Genomic DNA, 19,943 nt, shown 5'->3' with positions numbered 1-19,943 from the left:
CTCATAACGATTCAAGATTGTATAATAATGTTAATGATCTTAATAGTCTAAATCAAATAATTTATATTACTAAGGCTAGGTAGTTTTTGACAACCCAGAAATTGATTGGGTTTTGGGTTACAATTTTAGATTTAAATATACTCAATTTATATTTTTATTTACATAACAAGCTAATACAGTATACTAGTACTATTATATTTTATTTAGAAAATCTTTTAAATATTACTATTATTTTATTGTTTCAAATAGTTCATTTGATCAAAAATATACATTTATAATTTATTATATATTTATGAAATTTTTTCGAAATATTAGTCATTAGACAATAAGCTAAAGATGCGTTATTCTTCACAAAATAAGTAGAGGGATGAAAAATGAAGTTTAAAAAAGTAGAGGGATGTCATCCTTCCGTATTATTGTATCAACCTCATTTGGATCACTGATGAGTGATGAAAATAATATAATGATGGCAATAATAAATCATATAGTTGGGCGATTCAGTAATTGATATAAATATTGAAATAGGTATTCCTAATATTGTACCTCAGTCCTCAGACCCCTCTGAAGTCTACGTATATAATATTATTGGCAATAATATCAATACAAATAATTCATAAGTATAAATGTATAATCACCTAATACTTATGTTATACCATTACTTTATTCATTTTAATGATCGTGTATTAAATAAATACATACACACAATGTACTTAATATAATATACTCAAACAGTACACATATGTATATTTAGCATTCTCTAAATGCTAAAATGCACATAGGAATTAACCTATATACAATATACCTATAGTATATTTTCTATTTAAATATCTCATATTTTAATTAAACTTGTACCACAAATACAAATAATACAATACTTAAATGTAGGTATACATAGGTATACTCGTAGATATATTTTACAAATGTCAATTTATAATATCTACTTATAAAGTAATTCCAATTATCTAACCTTTAAAATGAATAATAATTATTAACGATCGTAATCGACTGTTAAAATGAATTATGCGCTAGAGCTATAAAAGGCATTTTTTTGTATCAACTTTATCCTGATATGACATGGAGAGAGATAGTATCAAGTAAAATTTTTTTATTTTATATTATTTGCGTAATTTCGAAAATAAAGGCATTTTGTATACCTACAGTATGTCAGTATGTATACTATAAATACTAAAATCAATGTTATTATATGAGTAGTATACTCATGGAACAGGATACTATACAGTATACAAGGTTTAAGTATACTCGTTTAATAAGAATGAAATATTACCAAATTCTTACATCATTTTTATGTAGGTATAAATAAATAATATGTAAGAAATAGCTGTGATGAAATGTCATTGAAATGTATGCGCTTACTGTCTAAACCTATATATAATGAGGTTACATTGTTTGACAGTCTTACCAGTTTTTACGTTTTTAGTAAATGCGTTTGTTCATCAATCTTTATGTTTATTATAAAAATAATATATATTTCCTATATAAATTATCTATAGTGATTAGTGATCTATAAGTAGGCTGACAGAATATTCATTAAATTGTATAGTGCAAAACATTTCCATTCAACAGAACATTGAACATAACTAACTAATAATTTATACAGTATATGTATATGATAGTAAATACTAATATTATACGGAATATTCTACATAGGTATTATTAAAATTTAGTTCAAAAGTTAAATAATTAAATTTTTTTTAATTATAGATAAATTGTTTAAATTAAAACAAATCGAAATAAACATAAGGTTTATATGGAACTATGGTGATTTATTTTATTATTTATTGATCTAAGATTATTTAATATATTACTTAAGTTTATAACTTTCATCTTTAAGTATATTAGGCGATAGTTTAGTTTCTATATTCAAGATTTGAATTGTTATAGGACCTACATTCGGTATTTTTACAAAGCTACAAAAGTAAATTTACACTTAGCTCAGAAATAATAGTAAAAAAACTAACAAATTTTTCATAGAGTGATATAGACTTAATATTTTTATTTAATTTTCTATATTCGAATATATTTATCAATGTATATAATATATTATTAATAAGTATGTAATTTAAATAATTACAATATATGGATCACAATTTAAAAAAAAAATAGGGTACTTATTTATTTTGATAATAAGTGCCTATTTATATACAATATTTAAATAATAATTTAAAAATTATAAGTAATTGTAATAAAGAAAATGGCATTATCAAGACGCTAGAATTTACAGTAGGTTTAAGATCATTTAAAATATGAATATAAGATTCATACTGCGGTGCTATTGGCGTTTGGTGTTCCTTTAATTGTTTAATGGTTTCCAATTTCTCTGTATCTGCCTGTATGTGATACAAATATATTTTTATTATTGATAAAATGATAAATGATTATACATAATATATATCAAAAATACACTGATATTTTACAGTTATATATTTAGATTATTTACTTAACCGGAAACATAGGATCAGCAAAATCATCAAATGGTCCATACATAGAGAAAACTGGTGGTAATAAATTATTGTTTAACTTGGATCTTCGTCCAAAAGTCATATCCATGTTTATTAATAATGAGGTCATTTCATTTTTTGAAATTGAAGATATATTTGGTTTTGCTAATATCTATAAATATAAAATATATTAAATTTGGTCTGTATCTTATATTATATTCTAATTAAATTTAAGTAAAATTATGTAGGTAAAGGCATTCGATCTTTTAATTTGAAATCTAGCTAGGTAAAGGTATGCAAATAATAAAAGTATGTATATACAACGATTTTTAAATTTATATTATATTCCTAATATAACTAAGAATTATATTATACTTAGGAAATTAATATAATGCATATTTATCAATGATAAATTATCATAATGAATAAATAAAATTACATACTCACAAATTATTTAAAGTATTAAATGTAAATAAATATCTATGCTTAACATTATTATATATCCCGCAGTAGATATTAATGGGCCCTCATTTAAATTTCAAAACCATCAATTAATTGTGTATTAAATTTTAATGTATTATTATTACAATTTATGCAGCTCACAACAACTTCTACGAACAGTAAAACCAGTACAAACATACCAGTTTTTATAAATAGTTGGATACCCCTGATTTGGCTGATTTATATAGTATCAAGTATCAACTACATAATAAAGATTTAAAGATTTTACTTCTTACCATTTGCAGTAGTTAGTTGTACTATGGTCGCTCGTAGGCAATTTATCGGGGGTGGGGAAATAACAAAACCAAATACCAAAAAAGTAAATTAAAACGAAAAATTATTTTATGCAAATTAAAAAATAATCAGATATTAAAAATACAAGTTAGTTAGTAGTTATTCTTCATTATCAAAAAAAACTTAAGTTTTCGTAGTTGTACAATCGCGATTAATGGTTTTTGTTAAAACTATATAGAGAAGCGAATCACCGTTATTTAAAACTTATGGGCTTCTATAATATACGATAATAAAAATGTCTTGTAAAAATATTAAGTTAAATTTTTAATCTTTTACTTTATTTTAATAAAGGCAATATTTTATATTTTTTAAGTTAATAATTATGATACTTATAAATTGCTTATAAATGTTTAACCTATACAAACTTACATGTCCAAAGTAAGACCATGACAATGGACAATCAACTGAAATACGATTTTTTCGATTGCAAACAGTTGAAAAATTATGTACGTCAAAGTTGTTTGGTAAGTTTAATGGTGATCTTAAAATATCTAAAAATAAGTATAATAATATTATTTAAGTAGTAAAGTTATGTATTAAATATAAATATAATCAAATTATCTTATTAAAATATTTAAAATCTTTATATTTACCTAAATATTGATTTATATGAAGAGTATTGATAAATGCTACATCTCCACCTCCTTCAATAATACATCTAAGTGTTTGAGTTTCAATCCACATTCCGTTTTTATTACTATCTTCAGGTAAGACATCTAAAAATTAAAAGTTATTTTTTTACTTACTACTAGTAGATTAATGTATTGCATTTATACTTAACCATCAAAATCACATTCTGCTATTACGTTTTGATTTGAACTTAATATTGCACAACTTTCTTTGAAAAAGTTTTTTATTGTATTATTATTTGGAAATAATTCAATATTTTCTAGTTTAAGTGTGATTAAAAATGAATTCCAAACTAAAAATTAAAATTATTATTCATGTAAAAAAATATTAATATTTAACTAGCTACATTAAATTTGTTGATAAATTATTGTAATTATGAAAAACGCTTTTTATATAGTTAGAAGTATTTATAACTTAAAAAAAAAATGATAATATTGTTTATAGTGATTTTCATTTCATAATCAGAAGTAGAATAATTTTAACTAATCGCAATTGTATTGTGTAATGTTTGAATGCTGAATAATAAGTTTTTTTTTTTTATTAACTAGCATTTAATTTTTATTGAATGAGAACAAGTACTGATGAAAAAAAAACTACGGTAGATTGATGACATCTATAATTTATTAAAAATTATTAATGTCGAATATCGATAAATATGCTCATTAAAATGCAATGTAATTTATTTTTCAATAATTTGGCTTTAAGTATTAAGTGACTATGTATTATTAATGTGAAAGTTAAAACAATTTTAATACAAAAAAAACTAGTTTGTAACAATAATCATGCTCAATGATTAAAAATATAACAATCTCTATCGTGTTTAATTTGCTTAGCTTTATTTTTATTAATATATTAATGTAAAATATATTTTGAATTATTTGTTATTTTAATTTATACTATCCTAGCTATACAGTTATTATTAAATAAATTAAAAGTAAAACTGTATAGAGTTATAATTATTTCAAAATATAGAAAATATTTTTGATATCACAAAAATTTACTAAGAAAATTATGTATAATTTGTGTAATTTAAAAAAAAAATATTGTTTGAATTATATGATTTTTTGTTTTACCATAACCATCATAAGAAGGAAAGCAGGCTTTTTTGCCTTTTAGCTGTTGAAGATCCCCGGCTACATTTTTTGTCAACATAACTGCGCTCATTTTTCTATATAAATGGTGATAAAGTGAAGTTGCATAAAGTATTGGTTTTGATATACCATAGTTTCTACAATTTGATTAATTCATTTTAGTTTTAAATTTTGAGTTTTAATAACATTTTGTATATTTGTACCTCTTAAAAAAAGCAATTTTATCAGCATCTAATACCATCATATCTACTTCTCCATCTTTTAACTTTTTTCCACAATTTGGAAAAAGTATGCAATTCAATTTTGGCTGTATACCATAACTTATTGATATATCCGAGAGGGCTTGACATTTTTTTAAGGCTGTTATTGTTTCAATACACATAGAATATCCACGATCTTTGCACAACCGTCCTTTTTCTTCAGCTTTTATATAACCAGGAGCTGAAAAAATGTATTCTTTTGGACTTCTAATGATATTAGATGAAATAGGTTCAGAATAGTATAGAAGTAAATTGTTTAAAGCCCACTGCCATGATGTTGCGTTTTTTAATTCTTTAGCTGTGTTTACGTAGTTAATCATTCTTTGTATATTTAATGATGTTGAACTAGAAATAATTATATAATTGTTTTTATGAATGCAAAGATTGTTTGTTGTTTCATACATCGTATTTATATTTACTTTCTTGTAATCACGGCCGGCCAAGGTCGAGATACCCAAATGCATGGATTAGGAGTTTCCATTGATTGTAAAGTTCCATCAGGACATAGAAAACTTATTTTACTGCAAGCATTTGTACTGTCACCCTTTAATGTAAATAAATGCATGCATGTAGTTTTCAACGTATAATTATTACAATCACATATAATTACTTTAAAATGTATTCTAACGTCGGATAGTCTGGCCCAACTAATATCTCCAAAACAATCACTTAAACATTGTAATGCTCCCTGTCTACCCCAAAATTGATCATTAATGTTGCATTTTGACGGGTTCTTACAATTTGCGCATAAATTTGGATATTTTTCTTCTGTTCAAGTACATTTAAAATTAAACCCATCATATATGGAATAATAAAATTTATAATTACCTACTTAGTATATTATCCATATCAGGATCTGGATCCCATTGACCTGGTTTGCAAGACTCGTCAAAAAATTGAGAAAGTGATTTTAATTGATTTTCTATTAGGCTTAATTGTGGATCGCATTTTTGTGGAACAATAATTCGTTCAAAATACTAGAATGAATATTAATGTGTAATATATAATCAAGTATTATATAATTTTAAATATTTGAAGTAATCAAATACGGTTATTAAGCTCCAAATTAAAAATAAGTAACCAACTTATTTTAATTTTTGTAATTTCAGATAATCCATTTATAATATTTTATTTTTATTAAAACTTAATATAATTAATAATGATTTGTATATTGTATTTATATAATGCTTATAATAAAAATACTTTATTGATTTATTAAGCTATGGTATGTAAAACTAGTTTTGATTTGATAAAATATATATATTAGTTGTTATTAACTATTGTCTATTGATGTATACAATCTGAAAGTGATTTAGATTAAATATAATAGTATGATATATTGATATATATATATATTTTAAATACCCTGTAGTTTTTTAACTGTTTATATTTTTATTTATTATTATTAATATGAAATTATAAAAATATCATAATATAATTTGTATAATATACTATATAAGTTACTAATTCTTATATTTATTCAGTTGTATAATTATGTGATATGCCGCATCCACTTAGTGCAATCGTATTTTTCATGAAATTGATATCCATTTCATGAACTACGATCATATCGTGTAAGTCAAATTTTAGTTCATGAAATGGACTTATATTTTATCCATTTCATGAAATGTAAACTCTTATTTTACACGTTGAGTAACATTTTAAATTAATTACATCAATAGGTAATTTTTCGTGAAATCGAAATAATAACTTTTCGTGTTATGAAAAAATACAATCAGTTTAAATTAAGTTTAATTTTTAATCTATTTTATTTATTCATGATTTTAAATCCTGAACGAAGTGAAGAATGTATTGATTTTACAATGAAGTATGTTTTTTTATTGAACTGTCATCACGATTTTGAGTAGAAATAGTGCTTTGATTTTTGACTTTTCAGCCCCTCTTTGAAAAGGAAAATTCATCTAGTTGGTACTTTGGAGGGTCAAAAGTAAAATATTTCCAGTTGTTTTCAAAAGTGTTAGGAAAAACCCTTAAAAAGTGACGGAAAAATGGAAATTTTTACGTATAATTAGTTTTTGACTGAAGATCGATTTTTTATTTTGCTGTAACTCAAAAACGAACCATTGTAAATACTTAAAATTTTCACCAAATGTTTATATTAGTGTTATCTATTTAAGATTAAATTTTTAAAATATTTTGAAATTTTTAAGCTATTTATAAACAATTGAAATTTTTGATTTTTCTAAGTTTTTTTTTTTTTGAGATGACTATAAAAAAAAATTGGATACCAAAAAAATCTTTAAAATTTAATACAAGGTTTATTATAAGTTGTTCTAATCGTAGTAAAAAAAAATCAAAAATCCTTAGTCACAATTTTTGTTTATAAGCATTTAAAGTTCAAATTTTACAAAATATATCAAAATTGTGAAAATTTGCAAGGAATTTTTTGGTTGAAAATTCGTAAAATTTTTACGATTTATACCTAAGGTTAAAAAACCCAATACAAGGTATCCATAAGTTTTATTTTGAGTTATTGTAAAAAAAAAATTCAAGCGTCAATATAAGAAAAAATTTATGAGCGTATGAAATTTATTTTTTTACGAAATCGAGTAAAATAAAGATATATTACAATATAAATAACTTAAAATTAAACTTAAAACTTAAAAAACCTTGTCCCCTAGAAATATGAAATATTTTAACAATTACTTACATTTTTATTTTGTCTGCTAAGATTTCTTCAATTATTAATTGAACCTCATTTTTAGTAGGTGGTTTTTTCCCAGGTTTATCTACGTAGTAAGCATTTAATTTTTCAGAAAATTCAGAAAATGAATCAAATTCCATTTTATATTAGCCCCCTAGCCCCCCCCCCCCAATCTCTCTAATCGGCTCTGTCGATAACATATTAGTAGTGTAGTAAGTTCTACAATACCTATTTAGTATCTTAATGTCTACAATTTAAAGATACTAGATTCGTGTTATCGTATCAATGTTATTATTTCGGTTTCACAAAAAGTTACCTATTGATGTAATTAATTTAAAATATTACACAAAGTGTAAAACACGAGTTTCCATTTCATGAAATGGATAAAATATATGTCCATTTCATGAACTAAAATTTGACTTACACGATATGATTGTAGTTCATGAAATGGATATCCATTTCATGAAAAATACGATTACACTAAGTAGATGCGACATATATACATTTTTTTTATTTGATTCAAAATATATTCTTATAAAATAATATTTTATAATACTTATTTATAGGTTTAATTTATTAATTAACTTACTTGTGATATTAAATTAGACCAACCATTTCCTGGTTCTCCTTTATAAAATCCTGGATGACACAAACGCTTACCTTTTAAATCGTTTAAGTTCTTAATGCCAGCATCTTCATTGATTAACACTACCATGTTATAATCAAATTTTTCTAAAAAAAGAATATACAATTTACATTTAAATATTATATTAATATGTATAATGTTATTGTATAAATAATTTTCATTCGTTTAAGTTCATATTTTATGTTGACTATTATTAATATTTAAAATTATAACTTTTAGAATTTAAGTATATTTTAAGAATATAATAAAACATGTGATTTATTTTATGTTTTATTGTTCCTTAAGCTTCACACTCTCCTTCAACGTTCAAAAAATCATTTTCTTATCCCATCATATAAAGTATTTTATATCTCATATTATCTTATTTCAATTATACAAACTATATTATTTTTTTCTTTTTGTATATAGCTTATATTTTCCAAATAATTTTTAATACAATATTATGACTGTCGAAATTAATTACCAAATAAAGCTTAAATAATAAAAAAAAATGTTATTTATATTTTATATATTATTTCTTTATTTTAGATATTAGATAATAAATACGTTATCATGGACAAAATTCTAATAATTTACTTTTTAAATTCCAAATGAAAAAATTAATCATGAATGTAAATATTGGTTTTAATATATTAATAAAACATAAAATACAAATGTGATTTTTCTTTTTCTAAAAACTCTAAAGAAAAAATTCTTCAATATCACAAAAATGTGTAAAAAATTTTGTTGTTAAAAAATAATTTTGACATAAATATTATTGAAGATGTTTATACTTGGTTAAAACTTAAAAAGCTTGAGTTCTTATAATAATTTAAAAATATCGATAATACACAGAATATTATATGGAAATGATAATCATTTTTTTTTATGGTAGATTACATTTAAAAAAAATTGTTAAATTCTTGATATTACTAATTAAATTTTAATAGTTGTTTTAAACATTTAATAAAAGGCTCGTTATGAAATATACTTTATAAATATTAAAATTCTCAAAATACATATGCACAATTTTTTATAGACATTCAAGTCCAAATCTTGAGACAAATTACATATTTAAACAAAAAATAACAATTTTAGTTTTTATAATTAAAAATATTGTTTGTAAAAATTTGAAACATCGTCATAACGTTTATTAATATTTATAATTAAACAAAAATTACCTAGGTACCACCTAACAAATAGAATAATTTCATTGTTGAACGCATACCTAACACGATGACGATATTACCAAACACTATAATTCATAAAATATTTGATACATTTTTTGAAGTCTTTCCTTTATCACTAAATTTCTTTGAAGTTAAAAATCAACTAGTACGTATATAATCTATTGATGCGTATAGTCATGATATAATACGACGTTAATAGGAATATTAAACAAATTGTGTCTATCATAAACCTAAAATATTGCGTATTTGCGTGCATTATAAGAATTAAACCGATGGTTTTGTCTTATTTTATAAAATAATTTAAGTATGTGATTTAATTTTTTGAATATTTTTTGATTACCTATTAAAATATTTTTTTTTAGAAAATTATTCAATTACGTGTTTCAAGTATATTTTATTTAATTATTCGAATGGTTAAAAGTTTTGAATACTTATCTTCATAATTCTGGAATTCTTATTACCTACATACATTTTTGTCATTAAATAGATATTTTAGTGTTGGTTGTCAAACATATAAATATCGTATATATTTTATAAATCAAATTAATTATATAAATATAAATAATGAATAATAATGTACCATTTTCAAATAAACGAATTTCATTCGTAATGCTTAAATAGTCGTTCCACTGAGTTGCATATGATATTTCTTCTGCTTGAAACACTCCAAAATCTGCTTCTCCATTAAGAATTTTTCTTAGACAATGCAATCTATAAATTATTATTTTACTGTATTATAAGGCCGAGAATTAACGAATTAAAAAGTTAAAGTTAAGTTACTTTTACCAAAGTTAGATGACGAGTTTTTTTTTTTAATAAATAAATAACTTTTAACTTAAAATGTTTTTCCGTGATATGCAGTAATTTATAAGATAATTAATTTTGTTATTACCTTAAGTTAATATTTTCTTGATATAAACGTCATGAATTTAAAATATACTTAGTTCTGTAATAATCGGAAATATCAAATATTATTTATAAATTATTATAATGTTAAATGTGTTCTAATAGGCACCCACTGAATTTTTTTTGTAGAAGTCTTTTGTAACATTTATCAATAACTAGTATTAAATTATGAAAGTACTTGTAGTTATTAATTTTAATAAAAACATATTTTTTTTAAATAGTAGAACTTATGTTATATTATTTTGTTATTTGTCAAGTTATAAAAAAAGTATAGTTTTAAATTTTATTTTAAACTTTTAAAGAAAAAGATTTTTTACCAATTTCAATTACTTTTTTTTCTATTTAATTTGTAAGTTTTTACAAGTTAAAGAAAATTAATTTTTAACTTTAAATTTAACTTAACTTAATGAGTTAAAATCATTAGTTAATTTGCCCAGTTTTGTTATACTATACATTCTGTTGTAGCAAACTGGAATTGTCAGCAACGGTCAACCTCTAATAGTCTAATATATAATTGATAATTAAAAAAAAAACAATTTTTTCCACCAAACTACGAATAAAATGTAAACATTTATTTGTATATGTATATAATAAAAAGAAAATATATGAATATTACTTGGCATAGGCTTGCCGATATTTAAATTTGCCCCGATAATTGGCCTTGTATTGATTTTTGTTGCTAAATCGATTCATTTGGTTGATATTTTTCTATAATTCACTCATTATTTATACTAGAAAGTATATTATGTGTGAATATCGGTCATTTATGCAAAAAGTTTAGCGTGACTTAAAATTTAAAAGTATATTTAAAAATTATTAAATTATTTTTATCAGTACAACCTGAAATAGTAAATACCAACCTAAATTAAATGTTAGTTCTCATAAAAAATGTCAATGATCAAACTTATTTAACTTAATGAGAAATAAAAATTCACCTTTAAATTAATAGTCATTGCAATGACACATGTATTATGATTTTTTTACGAATTGTTGATTTAAAAGCAATCATAACTTTTAGTTTCTATCAAAAAGTCATTCATTAAAATGTATATTATTTTGTATAATCTATATAATTTTAATGGTACTTACTTATCAGTTGCGAAAACACATTCGACTTGACTAGATTTATCTACACTTAAAGGAGGACAATGATCTCGTGTTTTGTCATTACCCCTGTTACTCATAACTACACAAATTTTGTCTAGAATCATTTACATTTTGAAAAGTTAAATAATTATTTGTCTTAGAAAAAAAAACCAATATTTTTAAATTTATAAAACTTACATTTCACATTAGCATTAGTAAGAACTAAAAAAATAAATATCCACAGTAAACTCAAAACAATATTCATTGTTTAATTAGAAAATAAAAATACACCTAATAAATATTTAAAAATGTTTTCACTGCTGTTAATCACATTTTAATAATAAGCTACTAATGCCAATATTTATAAATATATACGTACCATTGACATTATAATATATAAATATATATTATGTATCAATGGTGTGTCTGTGTTTATGGTTAACACGTTACTAAATAAAATATTAAGATTAGATAAAAGCCGGGCGTATAACTAAGTCATAACTAGTATATTTATAATATCCATATGTTTAGTGTAACATTGCGCATGAACAGTATACAGTTGGTTGAATTTATTTGGTTTCTCGTTTGCCTTGGTAAGCAATATCAGCTGCTGTCTGTATAATATGGGATAGTACCTACATAATGGACAATGGGTTGGACAACACGAATAATTATACTAACGTATTTGAACTGTTGTTCATGATTCATGGTAACATTATGAGTATTTTTGCAATTTTAGGCATAGAATATAAATTATTAATATGTATTATCTACGATATTTTGTAATTATTATTCAAATCGTTTTTTAATCGGTTTTATTTTATTGTTTAAAATTATTTATAACTCACAGGTAGGTGATAGGTCATGTCATATATTCATATTATGTTATTTAAGAAAATATTATGTAAATGATTTGAAAACAAAATAAATTAAATATGCACTTAATAAAACATTTAAAAAATGTGTTTCACCTTCACCATTAGTAAAATGGTTTGTTATACATTTTTTAAATATATTTATAAAATATTCTATGATTGGTTATAGATTTTGTTTAGATTATATGTCATAAACACGCACAATTTACAAACGTATACAAAAATGTATAATATTTTTTAGAATATAAATTTCACATATATATAATAATTTTGCTTTAGGCATGTTTATTTTAAATACCTGTATATGTCATAACTATCTATAGAAATTATGCCTGTATATTATCTAATCTCTGAAATATCAGTTTACAATTTTGACTTTAGTTTTATTTCACATAATCATTGACATACTACTAATAAATGTCGTAATGTTTCAAACTTTAAAAATATTTTGTTTCGCATACGCATTCATATTAAAGAATCACGTATCCTCAAAAATTTATAAAACGAATCATAACATTTTTTTTAAATATTATATTGATTTTAAATCGATGAAATATAAAAAAAAAAATTACACATTTTTTTATTCTTTATTATTGGTTATTTTATTTTATTGATTTGTTTAAGATATAAGTAGGTATACTATAAATTATAATAAATGAACATATTTTTTTGAAACTTCATAATGGGTAGCTACTTACATAAAATAAGATTTGCTTAAAATAAAGTTACCTATAACAATAAGTCATAAATAGTTATAATATTGTTGCGATCTGAAAATTATAATTAACATAGGTTTTAAATGAGTTTCTTGTAATTAATCTTTTTATTAATCACATTTGAAATATATGTATATTTTATGTTATTAGTAAAACCAATTTTGTAAAAATATTTTATTAATATTATATTCGTGTATTAAAGATTTTTAATATGACCTTGTCATTATATTATATATATATATAAATTATTCACATAATTGCAATTATGTTAGCACGTTTCTACTACACGTATAAATATTTAACAAATTAAAATAATTAGGGTTTCTATAATATTATGTTGGTAGTAAAGAGAACAAAAGTATTAGATATGTATTATTACTTTTTTGTGTGATTACTTCTGGTAATCTGGTATAATAGAATCGTGTAAAATGTAATAATAACTTAAATAACACATTAAATTACGTAAGTAAAAACAAACATTTTTGAAGCAAAATAACTTAAATGCAATAAAATTATGGTATGCAGGCAATAGGTATAGTATAATAATATACTATCATAGAAGGACTATTATAATTTGGGTTTTTTTTTTCGAAGTTTAATATTCAATTAATTTAAAGTATAAAAAAAATGAAATATTATAATATAATAAGTAACAACCATTGCAATATGCAAGTAAAGAATTACTTAGTTTAGTATAATGAAAATTCTGAGATATTATTATAAACAACATTAAGTTAAAACCAGTTTATGAGATTAAAATAAGAATAAATATATGATTTTATGATATAGTAGTATAGTACATCCATGCTATACATATTATTCAAAATTAAAAATAAATAAATTTATTTTAATTATAGTTATTATTTATTGAAAATATATATGAAAGTTTTCAATACTTTTATAATTTTTATAAAACCATATAATATTAAGAACAATTTTCGTAGGTAATAATTATAAAATTTTTTGATTGGATATCATTGTTATAATATTGTTACCTATATTATTTCAATATTGAATTTTACTTGAAAATTATTATTAAATCTTCAAATTGAACGTTTAATATAAAGATTGATTATTTGTAAATAGTTCTTACTATTTTTTTTTTTTTTTTTTTTTGTAAAAATCTAGTTACATTATTATTTATCTTATTAAATATAACAAAATACATTTAATTTATATAGTATTAAGCATGTAGATTGTTGTAAATATAAGTATTTTATTGGAAATTCAAATAATAATTTACATAGAATATTGAAAATTTATAATCAGATGTTGCTAATTTAAAATTTTATTTTATTTTAATAAAACTTATTATTTTTAGTCATTAAACGATATTAATAAATTAAAATAGATACACATGACATAACTTTAAAATTGTTAAATACTTTAAAAAAGAGATAGACCATACGGTCATATGGTTACTATTAAAGGAAAAAAATATTACTTTTGTATTATTTTCAGGGAGATCAACTTTATTATTATTTTTATGTATAAGCCAACAAAAAAATTTAAATCGTTAATAGATGTCAAGGTTAGATAACAAATTTATTCCATATGAATTGTTGTGTGTGTATATATATATTATTATCTATATAATTTTCAAAAAGTTTTGTATAACGATATAATCTTATTTTTTTAAATATGTTGGTTAATATACTTAGTGGTATTCAATAATACCAGGTACGGGTTCTGAGCGAAGATCTAAAGGAGGGGGTTTCATTTGAATGTGCGCAACTAAATTATTTATCTTGTAGATTATAAATGTTTTATTCCCTATAATATATATTAAAATTCACCATTGGGCTTATATTAAATTATAATTTAGAATATAAAAAATTTTTATATAAGTTTAGTATCATAATAATAATATGTATTTTTATTCTTTACTTTATTATTACTTAAAATATTTTGAGATCAGTGTGCTTTATCAACTCAAACTCATTTGAAGGTTCAGAGATCTACGTGACAAACAAATTTCTAAAATTAATGTTGTATAATAAAAAAAAAAATTAGAATTAATATTTATTCGGAGACAAAATTAAAATAATAATAAGAAATGAAAAAAGCATATAAAATGAGAATGATAACATAGATAATAATATGGTATAATTTTGTTCACGTAATAACAACGCCACATCCACTCATTAATATATTTCTTAAATAAAGGCAATATAACGTGTTTGCTAAATAGCTGGACATTCAATTGTAAATTCAAATCACCACGAAATCTAAAAACCTTACATTTTTTTACGTCTGTGAAGTTGGCCCACCCACTTTGGAGTAGCGACTCAAAATTTTCACCAATATAGTTTACGAATTAGTTGCGAGAATTTGCGAGTTCACTTTTAGAATTTGTGAGTTAGACGTTTATGAGCTACAAACAAAATAAAAATGGGAGGGCCAAATTCACGTAACTCACCCATGTCACTATAAAATGTCGAAATATATATCAAAAGATGCGTCATGATTTGCCAGAATTTTTTGGCCAAATTTCAAAATTTTGTTTTTACAATTATTTTGCAGATATATAAGTTATTTTGAACATAAAATAAAAACTAAAAAATACAAAAAACATAAAAAAATGGAAAAATTATTAATCTTTTAAAAATCTTTAAAATACTGTTAAAAAGTTTAAATGTAAAATAATCTAAAAAAAACTAAAAAAGTGTAAAAATGATTTTATTTTTGCATAATAACTTATAATATTCGCCAAATAATTGCAAATACCAAATTTTTTATTCGTATAACGAATTATGGAAGTAGGTTTGGTGTTAGATTTCTCGCAAATTCTAAAAATGAATTCATAAACTATTGGTGAAGATTTTGAATCGCTACGCCAAAGTCGGTGGGTCAAATTCATGGACGTCACAATATATCCGCAGAAATATATCTGATTCATACGTTTCTTTAGTTAAACATTTTTTTTTCTGTATATTTTGTATATTTTGTATTACAATGAACTAATTAATGATAAAATAAACTTAAAATCTTTATTACTGCAGAGGCGATTTCACCGGTTTAAAAAAATGCATGTTGTATATTGTATTTAAATTATAATGTTATAACAGTACACATATAACGATAGTTTGTAAAAGTAATAAGAAATATACATCAAGAATTGTATTATTTCGGGTTTTGAACCAATTTATTTGAATTGTCTATTCATAGCTAAACAAATGTATACTCATCATTCAAATGAGTAAGTATGGTAGGTATTGAAGATTTTACACCACACTGTTTTTATTTGTTCAAAGTATGAATAATTTAACTTTGTGCATAATTTATTTATTGTAAAATACGCGAAATGTACTATTTTAACTTTGTATAATATCATTATTTTCAAAATATTTCAACATTAATTCTATCTAACAGTTTATAGCATGTACCAAATAATCGTAACACTTGAAATATTTTTTTCGAGTCAATTATTTTTTTATTTATTTATTTATTTAATTATTTTGATTGAAATTCATTAAAATTTAATGCAATATTTATATACAGGTATTAAAAAAGTCATTTTCTAATCAATATATATATTAACGAAAACATCTGTGTGAGATTTTCATTGTCTAAAATGAGAGAAAACAATGGGATTCCCAATATTTGGTTTCTACGCATTGTATAATTATTTGTATTACCACATTCATATTGTGCGGCGTAATGTATAGGCAATAGAGGTACATTTCTGAGCATTTTTAATTGTTAATTTGATTTAATATGATGTTACGTATGTGTATTTATTGTATTGTGTTATAACTAGTTATAACTTATAAACATAAAGAATATAAATTCGAGAATTAGAATATTTTGGATAAGAGAGAATTATTTTTTTATTTACTTTTTAGTTCATAATAATAATTTTAAAAACACTGTGAATTAGGTTATAATATAATATAGTGATATGCACTGTAAATTATATTTTAAAAGTTCACATATCTACGCAATCACAGTTAGTTATAAGTAAATGTAAACTTTGAGGTTATAGGTAATTTATTCAACTTAAGTTAAATTCATAAACAAATAAATAAACATTTAATTAAAATTATGCTAATATTATACGTAAAAAAATTACAACGAATAATTTTTAATAGGAAAATTTAATATTTATATTCAAAGTTGATGTGATATTTACAGTAATTGCCTTTTTCGTGCTAAAAGAAATTGGATAACTATTGTCTATTTCTATAGACTTTTGAATATAATAAATTCTCTAATGGTATTTAAATACACTCAATCCACAAACTTTTGTTTTAGTGGAGATGGCAAATGAGTTTATAGAAATTTTAAAAATGTACGATACTAAGTAATAAAAAAATAAATTAGGAACATGTTCGTTATAGAATGATTTTGTTCATACAATTTTTTGTGGCAGTTGTAAAAAATTAATTTATTATAAATATTCAGTTTAAAATTATATGTCATTTAATCTTAACTCAAATATTTGGTTACAAAATAATACTATATTATTGAAAATATATTTTAAGCATGGTATATTTTGATTTCTGCAGTCTATTGTTTAGATTATAATAACTTTAAAAAATAAAAAAAATAACAGTTTTTTAACTTAATTAGGTATATTATTTATTTCATATTTTCAATAAATGTATTATATAAATGTTATAACAACAAAAATAATAATATTTTTATTTTTATATAAATATAAAATAATGTAAATAATATGTTCAACGTTATATTTTGATAAACATATATAGTATAAAACGTATACATTTAATTCAAATTTTGAGAAAGTAAGAAATTGAATACTATCATATATTATAGGTTAAAGTTGGAAAAAATTACACCTAAAAAATAGAACTGTTGCGATACTGTTAAAAATGAATTGTACATGAAAATATTAAATTATTATCTTTAGGTTGTTATCCATTTTCGTTATGTTTAACAACAGGTATATTTTAATTTTAATATTATTTAAATGCAATATTTATTTATTTATTTATCATGAATATATGAGCAAAATTCTATATAATTTAAAATAATGTTATAATTATTATTATATTTTTGGAGAAATGATAAATAAATTTTTTTTTATTTATTAATTTTTTTTGTTTCAACAAATGTTTTGTTTTTACAAGTTTTTTAACAAATAAAGTTAAAGTTTAAAGTTGTGGTTTACATTAAATGTTATTTTTGAATATAGAGATAGTAAAAGTAGTAAAAGATAGTATATAATTGAAAATTTCTTATGTATCATATTCTATGTTTATGTTATGAAAATATACAGGATATAAAATAAATATAAATATAAGCTGTAATTTTTTTTTTGTAGTAATGAGTGTGTGTTTACGTTTGTTCAGATTCAAATTCAGATGATCCTGATGTTGGCTCTTGTGATAGGAAGATATCCTGCGGGAGACGAGGTTTCAGTCTGGGATTTTTTGTTCGTTTTCCGATTTTGTAGTGAGCGGCTTCTTCGACTGATTTTAGTTGTTGGTGGAATTTTTTGAATTGATCTTGGATCCATTTATCCAGGTAGGCAATTCTAGTGTCATTTTAGAGCTGTTTATTGCGCATGAACCATGGTGATTTAAGGGCTATCCTGAGGAATTTGTTCTGTATTGTCTGAAGTTTTTTCATTTTTGTTTGGGAGACAGCAGCCCATACAGGGCATGCGTATGTTATTAACGGTCTTATGATTGACGTTTATATTAAAAGTGAGCATTTGGTCTGTAGTATAGAGCTATAATTAATTAGGGGGTATAGTAGTCTCATCCTAGTGTAGGCTTGGTTTAGATTATTGTTTATGTGTGTTTTCCAGGTTATATTCAAGGTATATGATTGCCTGATTCTTGTTTTTTCATATTATGGTTTGGTTATTTATTTTTATCTCGGTTGGGTTTGTGATAAATAATATGACCACACTAGGGTTGCCATTATGAAAAAACTATGTATATTATATTCCTCTTGATAATAATTGTTTTGTTCGATAATATAGAAACACAAGAAACTTCTTATCGTCAGACATTTTTTTCTTTATAATTTATTAAAAATCTTAGTTACATATTAAAAACATATTGTTCAAAATATGCATGAATTAATATAATATGTATATTTATTAGGAAAGGGAAATTGGTTTTCTCTCTACCTAATAATTTATTGTTTTTCAATAACATAACAATTAAATTGTATATTTTGACAGTTTTTCTTTTCTTTAGTGAGTATAATTCTTGTGTTTTATAAGCTATATCCTTGCCCTTGATCATATACTAGGATTGCACCTCGTATTTATGTTTTGTTATTTGATTTTACATTATCATATTAATTGATTCAAATAATAAACAGAAATTTTTTTATGAATCTCTAATTACAAAATAGTTTGCAATTTTTTGCGACTCTGACGAATTTTGTCATATTCCAACTTCAAATGCGTATAAAAAAATTGTAGATATGAATTTTTAATATTTTTAAACAAATGTAAGAACTATTTAAAAATATATTGGATCTTGTATTCAATTTTCGAGAAATTCGACACAACAAATAATTTTTTATTGACCTTTATAGAAAAAATAAATTTGTAAGTCTAAAAATAGCTCAAAAAAGCTTAAAATATAATTTATAGTAAATGATAATATATAAATTCCAAGCAAATTTCAAATATCTAAGGTTATTCATTTTTGAATTACAATA

At 22.3% G+C, this 19,943-nt stretch overlaps 1 protein-coding gene across 4 annotated transcripts; it reads right to left on the bottom strand.

The window, feature by feature from the left end:
* Positions 1-1,999: 1,999 nt before the first annotated feature.
* On the bottom strand, positions 2,000-12,139 carry LOC132917486 (transferrin-like). Of its 4 annotated transcripts, none has more exons than XM_060978245.1 (14): positions 11,906-12,139; positions 11,711-11,822; positions 10,296-10,426; positions 8,490-8,632; positions 6,068-6,212; positions 5,846-6,003; positions 5,655-5,779; positions 5,179-5,580; positions 4,958-5,112; positions 4,036-4,176; positions 3,848-3,970; positions 3,624-3,745; positions 2,464-2,631; positions 2,000-2,348 (listed from the first exon to the last, which is right to left on the bottom strand). In XM_060978245.1, exons 1-14 carry the CDS (start codon positions 11,970-11,972, stop codon positions 2,157-2,159), a joined length of 2,184 nt encoding a protein of 727 aa, XP_060834228.1. In that variant the 5' UTR covers positions 11,973-12,139; the 3' UTR covers positions 2,000-2,156. The 4 variants fall into 4 exon arrangements, with proteins under 4 accessions (XP_060834228.1, XP_060834232.1, XP_060834229.1 ...); XM_060978249.1 differs by lacking the exon at positions 11,906-12,139 and adding an exon at positions 10,608-10,661; XM_060978247.1 differs by having other exon boundaries at positions 2,055-2,348; positions 2,459-2,631.
* Between the last annotated feature and the right edge of the window lie 7,804 nt (positions 12,140-19,943).

Source organism: Rhopalosiphum padi, chromosome 1 (assembly GCF_020882245.1).
Source record: "Rhopalosiphum padi isolate XX-2018 chromosome 1, ASM2088224v1, whole genome shotgun sequence".
NCBI lineage: Eukaryota > Metazoa > Arthropoda > Insecta > Hemiptera > Aphididae > Rhopalosiphum > Rhopalosiphum padi.
The sequence above is the reverse complement of the archived record's forward strand: the minus strand, read 5'-3'. Positions and strand labels throughout refer to the sequence as shown.